This window comes from Bufo bufo, chromosome 2 (genome assembly GCF_905171765.1).
Source record: "Bufo bufo chromosome 2, aBufBuf1.1, whole genome shotgun sequence".
Taxonomy (NCBI): domain Eukaryota; kingdom Metazoa; phylum Chordata; class Amphibia; order Anura; family Bufonidae; genus Bufo; species Bufo bufo.
This window is the reverse complement of record NC_053390.1, coordinates 412,281,360-412,308,711: the sequence shown is the minus strand read 5'-3', so window position 1 is coordinate 412,308,711 and position 27,352 is coordinate 412,281,360. Positions and strand designations below refer to the sequence as shown.

The window sequence follows — 27,352 nt, the reverse complement described above, 5'->3', positions numbered from 1 at the left end:
CTGAACCCAATCGAGATGGTTTGGGTTGAGCTGGACCGCAGAGTGAAGGCAAAAGGGCCAACAAGTGCTAAGCATCTCTGGGAACTCCTTCAAGACTGTTGGAAAACCATTTCAGGGGACTACCTCTTGAAGCTCATCAAGAGAATGCCAAGAGTGTGCAAAGCAGTAATCAAAGCAAAAGGTGGCTACTTTGAAGAACCTAGAATCTGACATATTTTCAGTTGTTTCACACTTGTTTGTTATATATATAATTCCACATGTGTTAATTCATAGTTTTGATGCCTTCATAGTCATGAAAATAAAGAAAACTCTTTGAATGAGAAGGTGTGTCCAAACTTTTGGTCTGTACTGTATATATATATATATATATATATATATGTACCTCTTGCCCATGATGGAACTCCAGGTGGCAAATATTCTTCAGAAAAAAGTGACATGACCTTATTAGTCATTGCTCCAAATGCAAAGCCAAATGTCCATCTGTTGGTAAAGGTTCCTATGAGATCTAAAGGTCTGTCAATAGAAAAACAATTAGGTTAGGTTTAAAATATTTTAGAACTGTATTATTATTATGTACCAGTAAAACGTAAAAGGTGTGAAGGTAAGGAATGTATGTTACCACAAATTCACTGCCATAGGTGTGCTTCTATTAAAGGGGTACCAGATGCAGACTAAAATAAGTGGCACCCCCGAGCAATACAAGTAGTGGGCCCCTTACCTTCCACTTTTACCAATCCCTTTTTTTGTTAGGAGGCGTTCCTAACAAAATGAGCCACAGCTTTATCCCCCAGCAGTCAGTGGGAATCATGGGTAAACCAGGCAGTATGTTTCCCTTGAGCTCCACTACAGGAAGAAATAAAAATGTATCTGGTGTCCAATAAAATTGATAGGCCATTTGTATATATTGTGCAGGAATACTGGGTCCTCCAGAGAGGGAGAGGCTATGTAGTCGATCTCCATTCACTAGTGGATGCAGGTCCTTAAAAAGGTATTCCGGTTTTGTGATTTTCACCCTCAATTGACAGGAAGCAACACGTTATCACTTACTAATAGTGATTGTTTATCTGTAATACCCCATTTTCCTGCACTCTTCATGGGTCACGTGATATTTTCTGCTGTGTTGTTTCCCTGTCCTGATGACATCACATCTGCATCTGAGATGTGATAAGGCTTGTAAGGCTCTGCCCTGTCAACACAGCATCATCAATGACCTTGCCTCTGAGGGCGGTGTTTTATTCATTCTCCTAGACCCTCCCCTGTAGACGTGATATCAGCAATGATGCCATGTCTTAGGACAGGCTTTTTCCAGAAGGGCTTGAAGCGGGCTTGGATCTGTGACGTTTCATCTGGGAGGGGAAGGAGAGTACAAAAAGCAATTTGATAACAAGTAGATGGTAGTCTACATTAGGTCTATGCGCCATTGCTCGTGCAGGAGGGAAGACATCATTATTAACTTGTCCTCCCCCTGCTACATTATCATTATGTCCAATTGAAGCCCCATCTTGGCTCTGGACAATTATTTGGTGTCAGGGCGGTATGGACGGCATCTATCTCCGTACGTCCCAGTTACCAAACAGCCCATAGCTCCCTTGCGTTTCCCCTGATGAGCTTTTTACTCATCATAAAGCGAAACATGCATGTAGGGATTAAGCAGGAGAGGGCTTATTAGGGCGCACAATTCCAGGGTTAGGTTCCTGTAGCACCTGGTCGCGGGGGTCCGTGACTAGGTGATTAGGGTTTAGTGCAGGACCTTGCAGGGCATACCAGGGCAAGGTAGCCCGCCTCCCTAACCCTCCCTTGCCATCTTCTTCAGCCTCCGACGACATCTACCATCGCGAGGCCACAGGTGGATGAGGAACGTTTCTACTGGAGTGGTAGGACCAATGGTTACAATTTGAGCTGCCGCCGCACACTATGCTGTTATATCATTAGTTCTCTTGGTAACTAAATGTCATCATGTTATATGAGTCCTTGACCAATACTCCATGGATGCAATTAGTCAATATCGAAGTATTTTATACCGAGGTATTTTATACCTATCAATCCCCTAACAGTCACATTAATATTAGAAAAACCCTCCCAAAAATGTCACTTTTATCCTTCTAGAATTGTCAGCAGTCTGCAATAAATGTCCTAAACACTCATTATAGCTGAGTTCTTATTTAAGCCACGTTCTTATCAGTAAGATAAGTGTTTATGACCTTTTAGTAATGTAGAGATAAGCTTTATTAGATGACCGAAAGTACCATTCGGACAGCTAGACAGTTAACCCTTTATGACAAAACAGCTCAATATTTTTAATAAAGACCAGTTGAAAAAAATGATTTTTAGCCCAAAACGAGTGAAATGCAACCATAACAAAATTGTCCCTGAAGGTGTGCATAAACTTTTAACTAACAGCATGATCATACTTACATGACAAATCCAAATCTTCTATCAAGAAGTTGGATCGTATCATCAAATGCTGTCCTCTTGATGCGTCTCTCAAGAAAGGAAAGAGCTAGAATTATGAGAACCTTAAAAAAAAAAAAAAATTACCGGTATATCATATACTTCCAAATGAAGTAAATTTTCTTTATCAACATATTTTGTCTGACCAGTGCTTCATTAATGATTTATTTGGACATTCAAGTAAATGGCATATTTTACTTTTGTAGTGTCATTTTTGTTCTAATTTTCAGGAACTACGGATCTTGGAGAAAATCTGAGTCTGAAGGATCAAAGTGTTTACAGGCTGGAGCTGCAGCTCTGACTAATGAGATTTGCAGAATATGTCACGTGACATCATTGACCAATCAGCTTCTAAAATCTTGCATTTTAAAAGGTCACATAGTTTTTATAAAACTTTTGATACATTATAGGGACATATCAAAAGTTCTGATTGGTGAGAGTCTGAGTGTTGATATCCCCACTGATTGCTAGAATTAGGAAAGAGAAGCGCTCACATGGCACGCTCTCTCTTCTCGCTGCAGGAGAGGAAGCAAGATGTTCTCAAGTCTATGGGCCTGTCTTGCTTCCTTACCCTGCAATGAGGAGAGAGAGTGCGATGTACGAGCACTTCTCTCTCCACGTTCTAGTGATCATGGGGGTCTCAGCACTAAGACCCAACCAATCAATTTTTTAGTACGTCCCTATGCGCTTCATTTATGCACCTCTTCGTAAATGAAGAGCACCCTCCGGCAGTGCAGGGGATATCAAAGATCTGCGTAAATCGCCATTCTTTGATAAATGTCCCCCTTAGATCTTTACGGCCTATTCACACAAGCTTTCTTCACGTTCGAGTGTAGAAGGGAAAGGACACAGACTGGACATTGATACAAGTCAAAATCTCAATAATTATTATTTGCAGTCTGCACAAATTGTAAGACTTGTAAAATGATTCATCTTTAACTATACAGTCTCTGTAACTTAGTACTCACCGAGGGAATGAGGGAATAGTGCAGAAACAAATCCATATCTATCAGACTTTTACAGGTGCCATTGGTTGTTCTGTGGAAAGAAATATTTTACAACTAAAAGGACACTGCTATTATTGAGAGGCATTGATACATGCAGTCATTTTAACTGTTAATTATTGCAATTATCTACATAGAACACAAAAGATCCTGCTCTAATTTCAAGCCGTTTGCTCAGAGAAGGAGACTGCTGCATTCACTGTATGAGGATGGGGGAATAGCTATTCTGCGCAGCAGATCGCTGTTTAGACCACATGATCTGCTGCTCAGAAGCCATGATTGGTGGTGCCTGCATCAATGACAGGATCACCCAATGAACAAGCTTTTTGCTAGTTTATAAGGTGATTGGCTGCACATTTAGACGGCCAGAACGGTAGTTTCCGATAATCTGGATGATTATTGGTGCGTCTGAATCCACCTTTAGGCTATTTCAGGTGCTAAGTGGGACGCCACCCTCATCAAGAGTCAATAACAATGGTGCAAATTGGAGCATGTAGCATCAGGGGCATAGGTTCATAGAGACAGACCATGTGGCTGCTAAGGAACCACTACAGAGAGGGGATCAAGTCCTGGTTGGTTCTATTCATTTTCCCATTGGATGTTGAGAACCTCCCCTGTCCAGAGGAGCACACTGTCAGCAAACGAGGGCATGAGAAAATGGCTTAAGAGTCATGGAAATGGTATGGAGGGGAAAGTAATAATAGGCTCTAAATTATTCATGGGTGGCAAAATCCATACTGGGACACCTATTATAATGTTTGCCATAATGTTTTCTTCAATGTACACCAAATACTGTATATTTGCTGCAACTTACTCTGCATGTTTTTCTTTTCCTTACAATACCACATATCTGACATTAAAATATTTTGCATCTAAAATAGCACATCTTTAGCCCTTTGAACGCTCACAAAATCTTGAATTACTCCAATTTATTTAGGAGTTCAAAGCTAAAACAGAAATCTATTTTCTTTATCCAGGCCAGTATTTCTCAATGTGCGCATGCTTTATCTTTCTAATTAGGAGAAACAAAATAAGATTCCTCCAGGTATGATAACTTTTACTGACTAACAAAAATAGAAGCAATGATGTTACATAGCAAGCTTTGAAGACAAATTAGGTCTCTTCATCAGGCACATTTAAAAATACAACAGAGTAACAAAGTAACAAAATGAGCTTGGAGAGTAAATCCAGGTTGTCTCCCCTTCAGCAAATGGCATTTATTATCACCCCTGGATACAAGCCGTGTATAATGTGATGGAAAAATGAGGCAAGCCAGCAAAGGAGACAATATGGAGAATCACAATACATTAGTAAGTGGCTTGCATTTTTCTACATGATAAATGCCATTTGCTGAAGAGATAAACCTATGCTTTAACATTGGTTGCTAAGTTTATATTGGTTGCAATGTTTCGGGTTTTACACGAGTACCCTTTATTAAGTCATGCCTGCCGTCTGAAACTCATAGTCGCTTGAAGAAAGGGTACTCGTGTAAAACCTGAAACGTTCTAACCAATGCAAACTTTCAACACTGACAGATCTTCAATGAAAACTTCTATTAATTGGAGTGCTTTCCTAGCTTCTTGATCGTAGCCATCATGGATGTGGAATCCTTGTATTCCAACGTCCCATACAAAAATGTATTAACCGCCTGCCAAATGTATCTAGAGGCTAAAGGGGTTGTCCAGCATTAGAAAAACATGAAAGCTTTCTTCTAGTCCATAGGTTGTAAGTAGAGTTGAGAGAACACCTGGATGTTAGGGTTCGAGAAGTTCGGCCGAACTTCCCGGAAATGTTCGGGGTCGGGATCCGAACCCGACCCGAACTTCGTCCCAAACCCGAACCCCATTGAAGTCAATGGGGACCGAACTTTTCGGCACTAAAAAGGCTGTTAAACAGCCCAGGAAAGGGCTAGAGGGCTGCAAAAGGCAGCAAAATGTAGTTAAATCCCCTGCAAACAAATGTGGATAGGGAAATGAATAAAAATAAAATAAATAAAAATTGACCAATATCAATTGGAGAGAGGTCCCATAGCAGAGAATAAGGCTTCATGTCAGCAGAGAATCAGTCTTCATGTCATAGCAGAGAATCAGGCTTCACGTCACCCAAAACTGGAACAGTCCATTGTCAGATATTTAGGCCCCAGCACCCAGGCAGAGGAGAGAGGTCCCATAACATAGAATTTGGCTTCATGTCAGCAGAGAATCAGTCTTCATGTCATAGCAGAGAATCAGGCTTCATGTCATAGCAGAGAATCAGGCTTCACGTCACCCACCACTGGAACAGTCCATTGTCAGATATTTAGGCCCAGGCACCCAGGCAGAGGAGAGAGGTCCCATAGCATAGAATCTGGCTTCATGTCAGCAGAGAATCAGTCTTCATGTCATAGCAGAGAATCAGGCTTCACGTCACCCACCACTGGAACAGTCCATTGTCAGATATTTAGGCCCAGGCACCCAGGCAGAGGAGAGAGGTCCCATAGCAGAGATTCAGGCTTCATGTCAGCAGAGAATCAGTCTTCATGTCATAGCAGAGAATCATGCTTCACGTCACCCAACATTGGAACAGTCCATTGTCATATAATTTAGGCCCCGGCACCCAGACAGAGGAGAGAGGTCCCATAACATAGAATCTGGCTTCATGTCAGCAGAGAATCAGTCTTCATGTCATAGCAGAGAATCATAATTCACGTCACCCAACATTGGAACAGTCCATTGTCATATAATTTAGGCCCCGGCACCCAGACAGAGGAGAGAGGTCACATAACAGAGATTCAGGCTTCATGTCAGCGACTCAGCAGAGAATCAGTCTTCATGTCATAGCAGAGAATCAGGCTTCATGTCACCCACCACTGGAACAGGCCACTGTCAGATATTTTTAGGCCCCGGCACCCAGACAGAGGAGAGAGGTCCCATAACAGAGATTCAGGCTTCATGTCAGCAGAGAATCAGTCTTCATGTCATAGCAGACTATCAGGCTTCACGTCACCCACCACTGGAACAGTCCATTATCATATATTTAGGCCCCGGCACCCAGACAGAGGAGAGAGGTCCCATAGCAGAGAATCTGGCATCATGTCAGCAGAGAATCAGTCTTCATGTCATAGCAGAGAATCAGGCTTCACGTCACCCACCACTGGAACAGTCCATTGTCATATATTTAGGCCCCGGCACCCAGACAGAGGAGAGAGGTCCCATAGCAGAGAATCTGGCATCATGTCAGCAGAGAATCAGTCTTCATGTCATAGCAGAGAATCATGCTTCACGTCACCCAACATTGGAACAGTCCATTGTCATATAATTTAGGCCCCGGCACCCAGACAGAGGAGAGAGGTCCCATAACAGAGATTCAGGCTTCATGTCAGCGACTCAGCAGAGAATCAGTCTTCATGTCATAGCAGAGAATCAGGCTTCATGTCACCCACCACTGGAACAGGCCACTGTCAGATATTTTTAGGCCCGGGCACCCAGACAGAGGAGAGGTTCATTCAACTTTGGGTTGCCCCGCAATATAATGGTAAAATGAAAATAAAAATAGGATTGAATGAGGAAGTGCCCTGGAGTACAATAATATATGGTTAAGGGGAGGTAGTTAATGTCTAATCTGCACAAGGGATGGACAGGTCCTGTGGGATCCATGCCTGGTTCATTTTTATGAACGTCAGCTTGTCCACATTGGCTGTAGACAGGCGGCTGCGTTTGTCTGTAATGACGCCCCCTGCCGTGCTGAATACACGTTCAGACAAAACGCTGGCCGCCGGGCAGGCCAGCACCTCCAAGGCATAAAAGGCTAGCTCTGGCCACGTGGACAATTTGGATACCCATAAGTTGAATGGGGCCAAACCATCAGTCAGTACGTGGAGGGGTGTGCACAGGTACTGTTCCACCATGTTAGTGAAATGTTGCCTCCTGCTAACACGTTCCGTATCAGGTGGTGGTGCAGTTAGCTGTGGCGTGGTGACAAAACTTTTCCACATCTCTGCCATGCTAACCCTGCCCTCAGAGGAGCTGGCCGTGCACAGCTGCGTTGGCGACCTCTTGCTCCTCCTCTGCCTTCGCCTTGGGCTTCCACTTGTTCCCCTGTGACATTTGGGAATGCTCTCAGTAGCGCGTCTACCAACGTGCGCTTGTACTCGCGCATCTTACTATCACGCTCCAGTGCAGGAAGTAAGGTGGGCACATTGTCTTTGTACCGTGGATCCAGCAGGGTGGCAACCCAGTAGTCCGCACACAATGTGGGCAACTCTGCTGTCGTTGCGCAGGCACTGCAGCATGTAGTCGCTCATGTGTGCCAGGCTGCCCAGAGGTAAGGACAAGCTGTCCTCTGTGGGAGGCGTATCGTCATCGTCCTGCGTTTCCCCCCAGCCACGCACCAGTGATGGGCCCGAGCTGCGTTGGGTGCCACCCAACTGTGAACATGCTTCATCCTCATCCTCCTCCACCTCCTCCTCATCCTCGTCCTCCTCGTCCTCCAGTAGTGGGCCCTGTCTGGCCACATTTGTACCTGGCCTCTGCTGTTGCAAAAAACCTCCCTCTGAGTCACTTCGAAGAGACTGGCCTGAAAGTGCTAAAAATGACCCCTCTTCCTCCTCCTCCTCCTCCTGGGCCACCTCCTCTTCCATCATCGCCCTAAGTGTTTTCTCAAGGAGACATAGAAGTGGTATTGTAACGCTGATAACGGCGTCATCGCCACTGGCCATGTTGGTGAAGTACTCGAAACAGCGCAACAGGGCACACAGGTCTCGCATGGAGGCCCAGTCATTGGTGGTGAAGTGGTGCTGTTCCGCAGTGCGACTGACCCGTGCGTGCTGCAGCTGAAACTCCACTATGGCCTGCTGCTGCTCGCACAGTCTGTCCAGCATGTGCAAGGTGGAGTTCCACCTGGTGGGCACGTCGCATATGAGGCGGTGAGCGGGAAGGCCGAAGTTACGCTGTAGCGCAGACAGGCGAGGAGCGGCAGGATGTGAACGCTGGAAGCGCGAACAGATGGCCCGCACTTTATGCAGCAGCTCTGACATGTCGGGGTAGTTGCGAATGAACTTCTGCACCACCAAATTCAGCACATGCGCCAGGCAAGGGATGTGCGTCAAACCGGCTAGTCCCAGAGCTGCAACGAGATTTCGCCCATTATCGCACACCACCAGGCCGGGCTTGAGGCTCACCGGCAGCAACCACTCGTCGGTCTGTTGTTCTATACCCCGCCACAACTCCTGTGCAGTGTGGGGCCTGTCTCCCAAACATATGAGTTTCAGAATGGCCTGCTGACGTTTACCCCGGGCTGTGCTGAAGTTGGTGGTGAAGGTGTGTGGCTAACTGGATGAGCAGGTGGAAGAAGAGGAGGAGGAAGCTGAGTAGGAGGAGGAGGAGACAGGAGGCAAAGAATGTTGCCCTGCGATCCTTGGCGGTGGAAGGACGTGCGCCAAACAGCTCTCCGCCTGGGGCCCAGCCGCCACTACATTTACCCAGTGTGCAGTTAGGGAGATATAGCGTCCCTGGCCGTGCTTACTGGTCCACGTATCTGTGGTTAGGTGGACCCTGCCACAGATGGCGTTGCGCAGTGCACACTTGATTTTATCGGATACTTGGTTGTGCAGGGAAGGCACGGCTCTCTTGGAGAAGTAGTGCCGGCTGGGAACAACATACTGTGGGACAGCAAGCGACATGAGCTGTTTGAAGCTGTCTGTGTCCACCAGCCTAAATGACAGCATTTCATAGGCCAGTAGTTTAGAAATTGGGAATTTACGCTTTCTCTCAAATGTTTGTGAGATGGAGAGCTGAACGCTGCCGTGTGACATGGTTGAGATGCTTGGTGACGGAGGTGGTGGTGTTGGTGGTACATCCCATGTTTGCTGGGCGGCAGGTGCCAACGTTCCTCCAGAGGCGGAGGAAGAGGCCGAGGCGGCAGCAGCAGAAGAGGCCGAGGCGGCAGCAGCAGAAGAGGTAGCAGGGGAAGCCTGAGTGACTTCCTTGTTTTTAAGGTGTTTACTCCACTGCAGTTCATGCTTTGCATGCAGGTGCCTGGTCATGCAGGTTGTGCTAAGGTTCAGAACGTTAATGCCTCGCTTCAGGCTCTGATGGCACAGCGTGCAAACCACTCGGGTCTTGTCGTCAGCACATTGTTTGAAGAAGTGCCATGCCAGGGAACTCCTTGAAGCTGCCTTTGGGGTGCTCGGTCCCAGATGGCGGCGGTCAGTAGCAGGCAGAGTCTCTTGGCGGCGGGTGTTCTGCTTTTGCCCACTGCTCCCTCTTTGTCTTTTGCTACGCTGTTGGCTCGGTCTCACCACTGCCTCTTCCTCCAAACTCTGAAAGTCAGTGGCACGACCTTCATTCCATGTGGGGTCTAGGACCTCATCGTCCCCTGCATCGTCTTCATCCCTGACCTCCTGTTCAGTCTGCACACTGCAGAAAGACGCAGCAGTTGGAACCTGTGTTTCGTCATCATCAGAGACGTGCTGAGGTGGTATTCCCATGTCCTCATCATCAGGAAACATAAGTGGTTGTGCGTTAGTGCATTCTATGTCTTCCACCGCTGGGGAAGGGCTAGGTGGATGCCCTTTGGAAACCCTGCCAGCAGAGTCTTCAAACAGCATAAGAGACTGCTGCATAACTTGAGGCTCAGACAGTTTCCCTGATATGCATGGGGGTGATGTGACAGACTGATGGGCTTGGTTTTCATGCGCCATCTGTGCGCTTTCTGCAGAAGACTGGGTGGGAGATAATGTGAACGTGCTGGATCCACTGTCGGCCACCCAATTGACTAATGCCTGTACCTGCTCAGGCCTTACCATCCTTAGAACGGCATTGGGCCCCACCAAATATCCCTGTAATTTCTGGCGGCTACTGGGACCTGAGGTAGTTGGTACACTAGGACGTGTGGCTGTGGCAGAACGGCCACGTCCTCTCCCAGCACCAGAGGGTCCACTAACACCACCACGACCATGTCCGCGTCCGCGTCCCTTACTAGATGTTTTCCTCATTGTTACCGTTCACCACAATAAGAAAAATATTATTTGGCCCAATGTATTGAATTCAAATTCAGGCCTTTTTTTACAGACACCTAACACTATCTGGCTATCTATTTAGGTACCGTATAACACTAATAAAGGCACAGCAGTAACCACAGATTTAGCTGAATATAAATTTGAGGCCTAGTATTTAGGCGCTGGATGACAGGTATACGTTTACGGACAGAATTAGACTTGGAATTGCACAGTAGCGTGTGTGTGAAATTATTGAGAATAACCCTATCTGCACCTTGAATCTTATATACCCTTTTAGGGATAGATTTAAAGTAGGCCTGATATAGCAGAAACCACTAATTTAGAGAATTGCAAAATTGGGAATTGGATTTCAACCCAGAACAAAAACTGTGCTTTGACGGACACTAAATAACTTGACCAGCTACAGCAATGATGACAGATTTGGATGAATATAAATTTGAGGCCTATTTTTTAGGCGCTGGGTGACAAGTATACATTTACACACAGAATTAGACTTGGAATTGCACAGTAGCGTGTGTGTGAAGTTATTGAGAATAACCCTATCTGCACCTTGAATCTTATATACCCTTTTAGGGATAGATTTAAAGTAGGCCTGATACAGCAGAAACCACTAATTTAGAGAATTGCAAAATTGGGAATTGGATTTCAACCCAGAACAAAAACTGTGCTTTGACGGACACTAAATAACTTGACCAGCTACAGCAATAATGACAGATTTGGATGAATATAAATTTGAGGCCTATTTTTTAGGCGCTGGGTGACAGGTATACGTTTACACACAGAATTAGACTTTAAATTGCACAGTAGCATGTGTGTGAAGTTATTGAGAATAACCCTATCTGCACCTTGAATCTTATATACCCTTTTAGGGATAGATTTAAAGTAGGCCTGATACAGCAGAAACCACTAATTTAGAGAATTGCAAAATTGGGAATTGTATTTCAACCCAGAACAAAAACTGTGCTTTGACGGACACTAAATAACTTGAACAGCTACAGCAATAATGACAGATTTGGATGAATATAAATTTGAGGCCTATTTTTTAGGCGCTGGGTGACAGGTATACGTTTACACACAGAATTAGACTTGGATATGCACAGTAGCGTGTGTTTGAAGTTATTGAGAATGACCCTATCAGCACCTTGAATCTAATATACCCTTTTAGGGATAGATTTAAATAACCACACTATTGATGGTTAAATGGACTTGGTGGCAGCTTGCCCCTGATGTAGGATATAGCCAAAAAATAACCACACTATTGATGGTTAAATGGACTTGGTGGCAGCTTGCCCCTGATGTAGGATATAGCCCAAAAATAACCACACTATTGATGGTTAAATGGACTTGGTGACAGCTTGCCCCTGATGTAGGATATAGCAAAAAATAACCACACTATTGATGGTTAAATGGACTTGGTGGCAGCTTGTGCTGGTGCACCACAAGCCACAAAATGGCCGCCGATCACCCCAGAAAAAAGTGACTGAAAAACGCTCTGGGCAGCCTAAAAACAGTGAGCAATTGAATAGCAGCAGTTTAATGATCCACAGCTGTAGATCGATCACTGTCTTAAGTGTTTTGGAGGAGTTAATCATTGCCTAATCTCGCCCTAACGTCGCAGCTGCAACCTCTCCCTACACTTGTAACAGCAGAGTGACGTGCAGCGCTACGTGACCCAAGCTTATATAGAGGCTGGGTCACATGCTGCACTGGCCAATCACAGCCATGCCAATAGTAGGCATGGCTGTGATGGCCTCTTGGGGCAAGTAGTATGACGCTTGTTGATTGGCTGCTTTGCAGCCTTTCAAAAAGCGCCAAGAAAGCGCCGAACACCGAACCCGGACTTTTACGAAAATGTTCGGGTTCGGGTCCGTGTCACGGACACCCCAAAATTCAGTACGAACCCGAACTATACAGTTCGGGTTCGCTCATCCCTAGTTGTAAGGTATTGCAGCTCAGTTCCATTGAAGTTAATGGGACTCAGCTGCAATACCTTACACAACCTGTGGACAGGTGCAGCACTGTTTCTGAAAGAAGTCAGCCATGCTTTTCTAATCCTGGACAACCCTGGGACTGGTTCCACATCTGTACTGCAACTCACTACATTTATCCACACCCACAAACATATACTGTACATCTACAGTTTAACACACTGTTGCCACCACAAGCAACAAAATGGCACTGCAATATGTCAGCCTTTTCACGGCAGAACTTAAAAGTGAATTCTTGATATCCTACTCAATCAAACCCTTGGCATACTTTCGTTTATTTGATGACATCCTAATCATCTGGACTGACTCTGAACATGAATTACTAAAATTTCATGGAAGATTCATCGCATTTCATCCCACCATAAACCTATTACTAGACTACAGAAATACATAAATCATGTTTCTGAATACCACCATAAAAATTCAGCTCACTACAGACACCCTTGTATCAAAAAACCTATCGATCAGCCTACATACCTCAAATGGACTAGCTTCCACCCCGAAAAAAATTAAAAAGTCTATCATCTATTCTACAGTTAGGCCATCATATATAAGTACGTCTTTTTCAGCCCATCAGACAGGGTTGAACACTTAAACCTCAAAAAGGACATTTTTAAATCAGGAATGTCATCCTGCTTCAAATGATGACCAAGTCACCACCAGGATACCCCGAAGTCAACTTCCTCAATACAAGGAAAAAGAAGAGAGCCATCATGTACCTCTGGTAGTGACCTGCAATGGTGAATTACAATAGGGCATTTGTTCCTGGGTGTCTGTAGGCCAAAAAAAGAAAGATCTGAGGCAGTTGTCTTGCCCAGTGCCCCCTGTTTGAATACTGTGGCAGAATACAGGAGCCAATGGCCCTTTACTGTTACAGACCACTAGGTTTGAATCCTGTGAGGCAGTAGAGTGGTGCAGGCCGTTGAGAAGCGATGACATCACTTCGATCACCTGCATCGGGTCTAAGGCAGTGAGATTGTCTGCGCAAGGACCAGGTGGCGTGATGTTAAATACTGGGGACTCTACAGCGGGACATTATAGCTACTAAGGGCACTACATGGATGTCAATATGAATACTAGGGGCACTTCTAGGGGCATAATATAACTACTGGGACACTAGTGGAGGACATAACTACTGGTAATGCTACAGGGGGCATTATAACTACTGGGAACACTATAGAGGACATTATAACTCTTGGGAGCACTATAGGGGATATTATAACTACTGTGGTCACCACAGAGGGGCCTTGTTACTAAAGAGCACTCTCGGGCAGCATTATCACTATTGGGAACAATGTATGAGACACTTTTACTTTTGAGGGCTCTCTGGGAGAAAATTACTATTGGTGATAGCAGCAGGATAACACTGTTGGGACACCAGGATGGGGAGGATTATGGAAAAGTGAGGAAGATATGAAGTTTCTACGGCAAACTCTGCAGAGACAAAACTGTGGCTGAAAGATGTCATCATGGCGGTCTGTTCATAATAGACAAGATGAGGAAAGAGAACATCTGCATTAAAGAAGACGTCACTGGATGTAGGTAGTGCTGTATTCTCCTATATGTTTGATAGTGCTGAATGTCCTATACAAGGAATGCCCTACACAAGAATGTCTGAAAACACTTCCATGCTGTGTTACTGACAACCTTCAAATCTGACAAATGTTCTGATCAAGAGTTCATTACCCACAGAAAGGAACATATCCTTGCAGTATAAGGAAATGCAGAGATTGTTCCAGTGGGACTGTTCTACATCTAATTTTGTGTACATTTTCTATTGGGTTTCTCTATGTTGGCAAAAAGGACAGAAATGCATAGCAAGGATGAGGTCTCAAGGCCACTCAATTAAAGAAAATAAAGACACACTTCCTGTGGCCAAACATTTTTGTATCCCAGGACACACTGAAGAACATATGAAAGTAGTCATATTAAAAGGCAATTTCAAATTCCAAAGAGCCAGAACAATTTTGGAATATAAATGGCAATTTTGACAAGCTGAACACAGGACTAAGTTTGTCCCAAGGATTTATGTATTGTTGCTGTTCCAGAAATATTGGGGGCACCCGAAATCTTCAGAAACTTTGTCATATTATACCTGATTAAGAGACCTAACTTGTCTGAAAAGCATACTATTAGAGATGAGAAAATCGATTCCAAACTAACCAAAATCATCTTGAATGTATCAACCCACAAGAGGAGAGACAGGAGGAGGGGAGGGGTAATTGTGACACTAATAGTAGTTGCAGTGGTTTACAGTGGCCGTCACCATCCAGCCCCCTTAAGATTGTGTAGTAAATGGTGGACACACTCTTTCTTCTCTCGTGGCACACTCTGGGCCTTTTGGAGGACTTTTATATATATTTTTTTACTTTTTTTTCTACTTTTTTTATGTCACCATGGGTGACAATAACCAGCAATCCTTTTTGCCGCTTATATTGTGATGACGATATACCCATCACAGAACACACCATTCACTGCATACCAATACAGTGCTGCCACCTGCAGGCCTGCATTGGAATGTATCACTGATGGCTATCAGAGGCTGCTTGAGGCTCTGAGTCATCACTGGCGTATTACAGCTTCCCTGGTCTTCACCGCTTAGATGCCATGGTCACATTTGAACTTTTGACACAGCAGAAACCCAGCTGCTATGGCACCTGCTGCAGGTGACATCATTAAAGTGCTGAATTGCTGAGGAGACCATTTATCCATCCCCCTGTGATATCACTTTCTCTTACATCTCAATAAAAAAAACACCCTTAAAGAGTCATTTCTCTCTGATTTAGGCTTCAGTTCAATCATGAACATCACTGCAACTTCCAGAAAGGTTGGTTGGCTCTAGATCACCTGGGCATGTTGACACAAAGTGTTGCTAGAAAGTATGCTATCACACTTAAAGTGTTTTTTTTACTAATGACCTATCCTCTGGATAGATCATCAGTATCTCATCGTTGTGGGTCCAACACCCAGGACCCCCGCCGATCACCTGTTGAGAAGTCAGCAATGCTTGCAGTAGCGCTGTGGCCTTCTCCAGCTTTCCTAGACTGTGTTACTAACTCTTTTAACACCACACACTGGCCATAGCACCATTTCAAGCCCTGCCTTGCACCCACACGGACATTTAACATCAAGGCACCCCCAAATTACCATCAGGCCGAAGCCCTAGCTATAGGGATAGCCCCGAGAGAATATAGGATGCACCTCATTTTCTGCACATCAGTAAGCAACAGCCTGAGGGAGTACAGCGTGACACATCATTATCAGGGCCACTACCACTCCCATCCTCTGCTCCAGCTCCACAGGGGCTCGCTGCACATGTTATAGTGCTAGTCTTATAGTTTTGTGGGTAAGATTAAGTAAAACATATAATTTATACAGTTGTACATGGGGGGGGGGGGGGGGGTGTCACTTATCAGTGACTGACAGCATTCTATGTGTAAGACCTCATGCACACGACCGTGTCCATTTTGCGGTCCGCAAACCGCAGATCTGCAAAATACACATGTGGTCTGTGTGACATTCACATTTTTTGAAGACCCATTGACTTCAATAGGTCTATGGTCTGCTTTTGTGGACAAATATAGGACACATTCGATCTTTTGTGGAATGGACATACGAACGCGGAAAGCACCCGGAAGTCACATTTTGAAATCTACTCCAGTGCCTGACTTGAGTAGATTTTAGTCATCATTTACCCAAGTTTCCTGGAGTAAATGATAGTAAATTTTCCAGGGTTGCCAATCCTCCACATCGCCCCTGCCTCAACCCAGCATCGTGGGTAGCGTGAAAATGCAGCATGTGAAAATACTTTGTCGTACAGGCGTTAAAGAAGTCACAAAACAGACTTTTTTACTTCATAAACTGGCAGTTATGCAGTCTCAATAAATAACCCCCAATGTTTCTTCCCATAAAAAGTGTTTAAAAAGACAACAAAAACATTGCTAAAAGTGCAACTCTTTTGTGTGTTGTATCAGCCTTAGGCCTCATGCACACGACCGTTGTTGGGTTCCGTGTCCGTTGTTCCGTGATTTTCTGCGGACCCATTGACTGCGGACCCATTGAAAACTCGGAAAATGCACCGTTTGTCATCCGCGTCCGTGATCCGTGTTTCCAGTCCGTCAAAAAAATAGGACCTGTCCTATTTTTTTCACGGACAACAGTTCGCGGACCCATTCAAGTCAATGGGTCAGTGAAAAAACACAGAGGCACACAAGATTGTCATACGCGTCTGTGATCCGTGTCCGTTTTTTTCCTATCATTTTCAAGGCAAACTTGACTTTGATTTTTTTTTCACTTTTCATGTCTGGTGATGCTCCAACAATCAAGGAAGACACACGGAAAAAAACCCGGAAACGGATCATGGAACAACGGAACCCCGTTTTGCGGACCGTGAAAAAATACTGTCGTGTGCATGAGGCCTAATTCAACTTCCTGCTCTAATATACTTCAGAACAAGTACAATCCTTTTAATATAGGAAGAGACATCAAAATCAAGATAATCAACATTTACAGTACAATACAATCAACAGAACAAAGGTAAAAAACTGGCCTCAAGGGAGATGGTCACGTCATTTTCACCAATATAACTAACAGCATTTCCCAACAGAAGATTGCAAATAGAGATGAGCGAATTTCTCAAAAATTCGATTCGGCCGGTTCGCAAGATTTTCCGAAAATATTTGATTCAATATTAATTTATTTGCAGAGAATCGAGTTAAAAAAATGCTATTTCCTGGCTGCAGAGAGCCTGTATAATGGTGTAGAACACTGTGCCTTGCAGAAACACACATAGGGAGTTTTCTGTGGTAGTGAAACAATACTGTGAGTCAGTATGGCATGCAGATGACAGGCGTCGCGCTTAGAATCACTTCACACTTCACTTTTTTGTGCAGTTCCGGGGCCAAAACTGAAGTGTGAACTCAGCCTAACAGGTCAATGCTAGCGCCAGGTATAAAGAATCGTGCAGAGGCCCAACATCCTACTGTAGCATGAAAGAGCGCACTCCTTTTACACAGTCGTCAGCTGATTCCACACAGATGTCTCCAGAACCTGTTCTATTAAATGCTTATACAAGTAGAGCCCCCTGACAGAGTGGAGTGGGTGTCAGCAGTAAGTTTGTGTTGACATCACTGATTATTTTGCCCTTCCTCTGTTCTGTCAGAACGATAACCCCCCCAAAAAAGGATCCTGTCTGTTGAGCATCCACCTTCACTCAGTCAGCATTTGGTCAGTAATTCATCAGTATTGCTAAAGCCCAAAAAAAACAGGAGTGGATCCAAAACAGAGATGACACGTGAATGGAATATTTGCTTGTCTTATGTGTTTTGTACCCACTCCTGCTTTTGGCTACCAAATCATAAGCCAATTCTGATAGAAACATACAGGCCTTACAGCTGCTACACAGACAGGATCCGTTGTGCATCTCATTTTTCCTTCCTTCTAACAGATCAGAAGAAGGATCAAAAAAATGATGATGTCAACCAGTCCAATGAGGCAAAATAGTGGCCCAGTCATGGAGTGGGGAGGATGGGAGAACAGCTTGAGAAGTCCACAGAGTGGCCCAGTGACATAGTGTTGAGGTAACAGCAGCATGAGAAGATCACAGAGTGGCCCAGTGACATAGTGGGGAGGTGGCAGCAACAGCAGCATGAGGAGACCACAGATTGGCCCAGTGACATAGCGGGGAGGTGGCAGCAGCATGAGGAAGCCACAGAGTGGCCCAGTGACATAGTGTTGAGTTAGCAGCAACATGAGGAGGCCACAGACTGGCAAGGTGACATAGTGTGGAGGTGGCAGCAGCAACAGCAGCATGAGGAGGCCACAGAGTGGCCCCATGACATAGTGTTGATTCAGCAGCAGCATGAAGAGGCCACAGAGTGGCCCAGTGACATAGTGTTGAGTTAGCAGCTGCATGAGTAGGCCACAGAGTGGCCCAGTGACATAGTGTTGAGTTAGCAGCTCCATGAGGAGACCACAGAGTGGCAAGGTGACAGTGTGGAGGTGGCAGCAGCAGCATGAGGAGACCACAGAGTGGCCCATTTACATAGTTTTGAGGTGGCAGCAGCATGAGGAAGCCACAGAGTGGCCCAGTGACATAGTGTTGAGTTAGCAGCAGCATGAGGAGACCACAGAGTGGCAAGATGACAGTGTGGGGGTGGCAGTAGCAGAAGCATGAGGAGGACACAGAGTGTACCAGTGACATAGTGTTGAGTTAGCAGCAGCATGAGGAGACCACAGAGTGGCACAGAGACATAGTGTGGAGGTGGCAGCAGGATGAGGAGGCCACAGTGTGGCCCAGTGAAATATTGTTGAGTTAGCAGCAGCATTTAGAGGCCACAGACTGGCAAGGTGACATAGTGTGGAGGTGGCAGCAGCATGAGGAGACCACAAAGTGGCCCAGAGACAGAGTTGTGAGTTGGCAGCAGCATGAGGAGACCACAGAGTGGCACAATGACAGGGTGTGGAGGTGGCAGCAGCAGCATGAGGAGGCCACAGACTAGCAAGGTGACATAGTGTGGAGGTGGCAGCAGCAGCATGAGGAGACCACAGAGTGACCCAGAGACAGAGTTGTGAGTTGGCAGCAGCATGAGGAGATCACAGAGTGGCAAGGTGACATAGTGTGGAGGTGGCAGCAGCATGAGGAGGCCACAGAGTGGCATAATGACAGTGTGTGGAGGTAGCAGCAGCATCAGGAGACCACAGAGTGACCCGGTGACTGAGTGGGGAGGTGGGTGGCAATCATAGTACCCGCTGACAATGGTGGGTGTATGAAAGAGCACTTGGCATCAGATGTATGGCATCAGGTGGGTGGCAGCATCAGAATAGTAGCTGAGGCAGGTAGCCAGAAGAAACCGGTCTCTTTTGTCAAGGTTTGGGTGAGGCAGCATGAATGATCTAATCTGATGTATCAGGCATTGGTGGGTGGAAATCCTGGCTGATCCACGCCTGATTCATCTTGACAAAGGTCAGTCTCTCCACATTTTGGGTGGACAGGTGAGTTCTCCTTTGGGTAACTATGGGCCCCGCCGCACTAAACACCCACTCTGATGCCACACTACTGGCCGGGCAGGACAGCTTTTCCAGGGCAAACTCGGCCAGTTGCGGCCACAAATCCAGTTTGACTGCCCAGTAGTCCAGTGGATCTTCAATGTGGGGTTGCAGGGTGCTGTCCAAGTATGCCACCACCTACTGGTTCAGGTTCTGCTCCATATCTAGCTGCTGGTGAGTAGTTTCTTTACTAGGTGGGTTAAGAAAGCTTATGGAGCTAGTACTGCTCTTACCCGCCCACCCCGCCACAGCAACCATGGCAATGGAAATTGAGTGTAGAGGCCCCCCCAGGTCAGACCTGCGAGAGGATGGACGATGGCGCAGATAGGCAGTGGCCAACTGACTACATAGGATGTCTCGATAGTAGTTCAGTTTGTACTCTCTCTTAGCGGGTGTAAAAAAAGGCCCCCATTTTGGACCGGTAGCGAGGGTCTAATATGGTGGAGAGCCAGTAGTCATCCCTCTGCTGTCACTATGCAAGCAACTGAGTATGCATTGGGCCATTTGCGCAAGTGACTCAGTGGGACTCCCTGCCTCCATCTCCACTGCATACTGCCACGGTGTGTCTGGGTCCTCTTCCTCATCTCCCTCTTGCTCCTCCGGCTGCTCGTCCTCTCCTGTCACCTGTGTAGAAAAACCATCCATTTCACTACACATTGCTTATGCTCCAAAGTCCGCCTCCTCCTCCTCCTCCAGTTTAACCCCCAGAGGGCTCACGTGGTCGTGAGATGTAGGCGCCACGTCTCCAGTCCACTGACCAGCCAGATTTACCAGCATCTTTTCCAGGACATGAATCAGTGGAATGACATTGTTCATCCCGTAGTCCTGGCGACTGACAAATAAAGTGGCCTCCTCAAAGGGCACGAGCAAACAGCAGGTGTCACGCATGAGCTGCCACTGGCTAACATTAAAGTTAAGCAGGGGAGTACCTCTGTCCGCCTGTATCATCAAGAAATCATTTATGGCCTTTCTCTGTTCGTATAGTCGGTCCAACATATGGAGGGTGGAATTCCAACGGGTGGAAACGTTGCATATCAGCCTGTGTTGGTTGATGCCGGTCTGCCGCTGCAGCTCAAGGAGGGTGTGCTTTGCGGTGTACGAGTGGCTGAAGTGCATGCAAAGTTTTCTGGCCATTTTTAGGATGTCTTGCAGATGGGTGGAAGATTTCAGGAAACGCTTGACAACCAGATTGAACACGTGTGCCATGCAAGGCGCATGGCTTATCTCTCCTTGATTCAGCGCCGACACCATGTTCTTCCCCTTGTCAGTCACCATGTTTCCGATTTTGAGTTGTCGCAGAGAAAGCCAGGATTCGATTTCTTGATGAAGGATGCGGAGCAGTTCCTCCCCTGTGTGACTCCGTTCGCCTAGGCAAACTTATTGCAGAACAGCGTGACACTGCTGTGCCCTGCACATGTGGTATGCTGGTGGGGCACTGTGAATTGTCCCTGCAGTGGAGGCTGAGGACACGGTGGGGGATGAGGAGGCAGAGGCGGACAATGTCACAGGACCAATGGCGTGAGAATGTGGAGGTGGAAGCGGCGTCACCTGGCCAAGTTGCTGGTTTGGCTGGGCAGGAACCACATTTACCCAGTGGGCCATAAAGGAAATATATTGTCCTTGACCGTTGTTACAGCTCCACACGTCGGCGCTGCCGTGCACTTTGGCAGACACCAACAGGCTCCCCTTCTGTTCTACATATTTGTGCAGGACTGGTACTGCCTTTTTGGCAAAGAAATGACGGCTTGAGACTCTCCACCTCGACTCGGCACAAGTCATCAGTTCTCTGAAAGGTGCAGAGTCCACCACTTGGAAAGGGAGGGACTGCAGCATCAGCAACTTGGCCAGGAGCACATTCAGCTTCTGCACTGTTGGACGAGTGCACACATACTGTTGTCTCTTGGAAATCGCTTCGGTGATCGATTGCTGACGGAATGACTGACGAGTAGGAGGGTGAGGAGCAGGAGCATCAGGATCAGTTAAGATGGGAGGACAGACAGCTTTATTCACCTGAGGTGGTGGATCTTTGACTTCCTGAATTAGGGGGCATGCCACTGGGTGATGCAGCGGTTGCTGCGGCAGGCTTGACCACCACATTGGAGCCATGGTTCTCCCAGGCCACTTTATGGTGACGCTGCATATGTTGACGCAGGGCCATGCCCACAGATCCGGCAAATGGCCCCTCCGGCGGCTTAACAAAAAACCGCCATACCGCCGAGTAGGTGATTTTACCCCCAACACTCCGAACTGACTGACTGCTACTGCAGCGTACTCAAGTTGTGTGCAATAGGTGTTTCTGGGTGATGTAGTGCAATATACACTAACCTGGTACAGCTGACTCTCTGCAAGGGCAGGTATAGGTAGAAATAGTTCGTGACGCCAGTGCCAAGTAAACGGTGGCACGCCGTTTGCGGATGCAGGAATAAATTGAGGAAACGTAGTCTTAAAACAGAACTCCAACTTTAGTAGTTTTGCAAGCAGAGACAATATAGGAAATGCAGTTCCTTGGCATACAGTCGATTTTGCAATTCGGTCAATGCAGGCAATTCAGTACAGCAGGGTAATTACAGAGTGTTGAACACAGGACTTGCAGCACAGGAGCTTGCACTCTAATTCTGTCTGATCCTGGAATACAGCAATTCTTCACCAAGGCCCATTAACCTAGTTCTGGCTTTATATCCTTGGCTATAGCTTTATAAGTACCTCCTCTGTCTTTCTGAGTACCTCTGGCTTTCCTGATCTTTGCCTCTGTCTCTCTCAGCTTCTGGAAACTTCCTCAGGCTCTAGAAACTTCTGAGCTGTGGTCTAGACTGACCTCTGCACTCCACACTAGATCAGGTTACACTGACTTTCCCTTCCTTGTCTGGCCCTTATATAAACTAGGGCTCCCTAGCTCCCTCTAATGCCTAAGAGCTGGAATGACACCCCTAGCCGGCCTGTACTTGCAAGTTTCATAGCAACAGGGAAATACATGCATTACATTACATGACATTTTATAAAACTGACATATACCAACTTCCCCATAATTAAGGAGGGACGACAGCACACCAAGTGACCTTTGGTAGTGACAGGTATTACAGTTCCCGTACACTACATACCCCACTGCTTTAAGCTGAGTACGACCTCGTACTCCATCATGGGTCTCCCAACTGGAATCTCTACCTGAAATAGAAAATAGAGACATGCAGGCATACATACATGTAATTCATCTGCATTTACATTTACATCAGGTCCAATTGGCAAAAGTGAAGTGTGGTGACAAGGGGCGTCGTTCTCTTCTCTCAGGATAGTGAATGGAACGGGGGCGCTGACCTGGCACAGCGTAACATTATAACCAGGATAGTCCATGACAATGAATAAGTCCATGATAAAACAGTAGAAAACGGTATAAAAGTTCTTGGAGGCTCAAATAACAAACATGAGTCCGTACCCAGGTTATTTCTTATTAATCACAGAGGCTCTCATGCGGTGGAGTCCATCTCTGGGCACATTTCCTTAGTATGAAGTTGCACAATAAAATGACAGCATAATAACGGAACTACCCAGGGGTTTCCTGTGGGTGTAGCACAGGCAAGGGCTCACGTGGGGGAGTCCATTCTTGCGCACAAATGTCCAACAAGGTATTGCCCGTGGCAACTGTTTGGGAGGAGACACCACCAGAATAATCAAAGTCTCCTAAACGGACTGGCGGACGTCCCCTGGTCATCCGGGTAGACCTTCTCAACACAGGGGTCTCCTCTTCCCTTAGCAACGAGGTAGAAGGGAGAGGAGCAACAGGAGGGTCTCCATCCGTGAGACCTCGGTCAGGAACAACTGGAACAACAGGAACAACTGGAACAACAGGAACAACAATATCCACTACAGGGGGAACTGGATCCAGGGCATCTTGAACCGGCTCTTCTGGAGGTGAAACTACAGTAGGTGCCGGAGCAGGCACCAGCAAGTTCAACCACGGTGTCAGAAGCCAATGCATGGGATCAGCGTCATACCTCAGATTACTAACAGCCTGCATAGGATCCTCGGGCTGTATTGCTGACTCTGACACAGGATATTCAGATCCAGAACTCTCAGCACTAGGTTCTGGTGTTAGGCAGAGCTTCAACCTGTTTCGGTGTACAATTTGGGATCCCTTGTCTTCCCGGGTGATCTCATAAGTGTGAGTTCCAACATTTGGGATTGCAGTGACAACATAGGGACTTCGCTCCCACTTACTGTCCAATTTGCTGGTGCGACGGTTATTCTTTAACCATACCACGGCCCCTATGGTCAAGGGTTCTGCATGGGCTGCCTGATCATAGTCTCTCTGCTGTCGGTCTCTAGCAAAGTCCATACGTTCCTGAACAATGGCTTTGGCTGCATCCAATCGCCTTTGGTGCTCAGCAACCCAGTCGGTGTTAGGTAATGGGTTAATGCAATCAGGTACATGTATGTCCAATGAATGATCAGCAGGCAATGTCCCTTGGCGCCCAAACATCAAGTAAAAAGGGGTATACCCGGTGGAACAATGTATGGTATGATTGTATGTGAACATGAGCTGTGGCAACAGACTGGGCCAATCTCCTCTGTTTTCAGGAGGCACGGCCCTCAGCATCTCTATCAAGGTCTGATTCATTTTTTCACATAATCCGTTACCTTGAGGATGGTAGGCCGTCGTCCGGATCTTCTTACAGTTGTGTAAGCGGCACAGTTCATGGAACAGATGGGACTCAAAAGCAGGTCCTTGATCGGTGAGGATCTTTTCTGGACATCCATAGGGCAGGAGAAAGTGCTTCCAGAACATTTCGGCTGTAGTCTTGGCTGTCTGGTCTCTCACAGGCACTGCTACAACAAACTTTGTGAAATGGTCAATAATAGTCATGGCATAAGCATACCCTGAGCGACTAGGTTCCAGTTTTACATGGTCGATGGCAACAAGTTCAAGAGGACGGGTACTTACAATGGGTCTTAGTGGTGCCCTCTGATCATGGTGCTCACTTCGTTTCAAGGCACAGGCTACACACTCTCGACACCACTTTTCCATGTCTTCTCTCATGCCCACCCAGTAAAACCGCTGGCGGATAGTAGCCTCAGTCTTTTGGACCCCAAAGTGACCGGATTGATTGTGGTACATCTCCAACACCATACCTGCATCTCGTCGGGGTATGAGAATCTGGTGTACTCTTTCGTTGGACACTGGGTCTAGGCTTCTCCGTAGCAATAGGCCCTTTTGTATGAAGAGTTGATGGCGCTGTCTCCACAGTTTGATGAGCTCAGGATCTGCACTCTTACGCCGGATCCTCTCAGGGGCTCTGCCACTAGTAATGAAGTCCAACAACTCACCCAGCACTCTACTTTCAGACTGTAGTTTCACCCACCTTTCTTCTTTAGGTTCAGGCCTACTGGAGGGTGAAGGAACTGCAGCTCTGTTATTGGTAGCTCGAGCCTGATCCTGTTGAGCAAATTTGTTATAGAAAGCCGGCATCTCTACATCTTCCCAAGCATCTCGTACATCATCAGGAGCTGTCTCTGTGGGAAGTCTGGATAAAGCATCAGCATTATCATTAGTACGTCCAGCACGATACTTTACAGAGAAATTATAGTTGGCAAGGCGAGAGGCCCATCTCTGCTCCAAGGCCCCCAATTTAGCTGTATTTAGATGCGCCAGAGGGTTATTGTCAGTGAATGCAATGAACGGGGTGGCGGCTAGATAATCCTTGAATTTTTCTGTCACCGCCCACACTAATGCCAGGAACTCTAGTTTGAAGGAACTATAATTCTGGTCATTTTTCTCAGCTCCTTTCAGGGAGCGGCTTGCATATGCTATCACTCTCTCTTTTCCCTCTTGGATCTGGGCTAACACAGCTCCCAGGCCTCGCTTGCTAGCATCAGTATAGAGATGGAAGGGCTTGCTATAATCTGGATAACCTAACACTGGAGGCTCGGTCAGTTTCTTTTTTAGCAATTGGAACGCTATCTCTCTTTTCTCATTCCACTCAATGGGCACAGGAGTTCTAGGACTCTTTTTGGGTTGCCCCCTCAAGAGCTCCTGGATAGGATCAGCTATTTGAGCAAAATGGGGGATAAAACGTCTATAGTAGCCGGCAAAACCCAGGAAACTCCTCACCTCTTTGACAGTAGTAGGAACCGGCCAATTACAGACAGCTACCAATTTATCAGGGTCAGGTTGCACTCCCTCTCCGCTTACTATATGCCCCAGGTATCTTACTGCAGGTTTGAGCAGGTGACACTTGGATGGCTTTACCTTCAAGCCATATTTGATAAGGATTTCAAATACTTCTGCCAAATGTTTCAGATGGTCCTCATATGTTTTTGAGTACACAATGACGTCATCAAGATACAGCAGCACTGTTTCGAAGTTTTTGTGACCCAAACACCGTTCCATTAGTCTCTGGAAAGTTCCTGGGGCATTACATAGCCCGAACGGCATACAATTGAATTCGAACAGGCCCATGGGAGTAGTGAAGGCAGTCTTTTCTCTATCTGCAGGAGCCATGGGTACTTGCCAGTAGCCACTGGTCAAGTCCAATGTGGAGAAATAGGCAGAGGAGCCCAGAGCAGTTAGTGACTCCTCAATGCGGGGCAGTGGGTATGCATCTTTGTGGGTTATTTGATTAATTTTCCTATAATCCACACAGAAACGGATACTACCGTCCTTCTTCTTTACAAGAACCAGGGGTGCAGCCCACGGACTACGGCTGTCCCGGATCACATTAGAGTCTTTCATTTCTTGGATCATTTCCTTTACAGTCTGATATGAAGTAGGTGGTAAGGGTCTGTATCTCTCCTTGATAGGAGGATGAGAGCCAGTAGGTATGGTGTGTTGTATGACACTAACCTCTCCATAGTCAGTAGCATGCTTACTGAAGGCCTGGTGGTGCTCCTTGACAAGCTGTAGAATCCCTTCTTGTTGATGTTGGGGGGTAGTCTCGTCCCCTACATGGAGCTCTTCCCACCAGGGCACTTGTGGCTGGGTCACCGGCGAACATCTGCTGTCTGCAGCTGGCGGCTTTTCTGTCACTGGAAGACGAATGATGTCTTGGAAGGACACCTGGGACAGCTGGGCAACAGGGCAATGCTTAGTAAGCGCAACAGGATGATTACTCAGATTAATCAGACGGACAGGTACTTTACCTTGGGAGACGTTCACCAGGCACTTGGCAGCTCTCACATAAGGATAATCCTCCATCTGGAGTGGTTCCACCAGGGCTGGATAATCTCGGCCTTCGACTCCCAGGACAGCACGACACCACAAAAGAGTTTGAGAATTAGGAGGCAAAGTCACAGGCTTAATATCACGGATCCTGGCAGTACAAATTTCTCCTTTCCCATTAGCAAACCTCTGCTGGGCACTTAACACAGTAATAGTCTTTTGAATCACCCTCCTGGATGCAGAGGAAGCAGTGGGCAAAGTCTGATGTAATACAGCAAGTATTTCTGAATAACAGTTTTTGAAAACATTGGTGCCTAGAATGACAGGATGTCCTCCTCTGTCACCGGCCTGTACTACGATCACTCCCTGTTGAGGCAGGGTTACTTCTCCCACCTGCAGGGTGGGTTCCCAGTATCCATGAACCTTTACTGGTTTGCCATTGCTGGCGATAATTTCCACCCAGGATTCAGGCGGTTGGGTCAACTGGTTGGTGTCCCAGAACTTTTCAAATGCAGGCAGCTGAATAGTAGTGACCTGAGACCCAGTATCTAATAGGGCTTCAAAGGGGACCCCGTTGATCTCTATATTGATTTTAGGATGGGATCCTACATAACGTGGCATCCAATTTGGATCCTCTGGACCTAGTGTTCTACCTCCCGAGGGGTGGTCCTCAGCCTCAGGGGTTGCCCGTTTAACTGCCAGCACGTGGATTCTG

The 27,352-nt window shown here is 46.6% G+C and overlaps 1 protein-coding gene across 3 annotated transcripts in view; it reads right to left on the bottom strand.

Annotated features, from left to right (window-relative positions):
- LOC120989283 (stimulated by retinoic acid gene 6 protein-like) overlaps positions 1 to 27,352 on the bottom strand; it is a 173,371-nt gene that overhangs the window by 133,103 nt on the left and 12,916 nt on the right. For 2 of the 3 annotated variants that reach the window (XM_040417282.1, XM_040417279.1), the window contains exons 2-4: positions 3,420 to 3,489; positions 2,416 to 2,516; positions 383 to 513 (exon numbers count right to left, since the gene is read on the bottom strand). In XM_040417282.1, coding sequence (XP_040273216.1) covers positions 383 to 513; positions 2,416 to 2,516; positions 3,420 to 3,489 — 302 coding nt within the window. Of the gene's footprint in view, positions 1 to 382; positions 514 to 2,415; positions 2,517 to 3,419; positions 3,513 to 27,352 lie in introns of all 3 variants that reach the window. The other variant, XM_040417280.1, reaches the window with a different exon arrangement.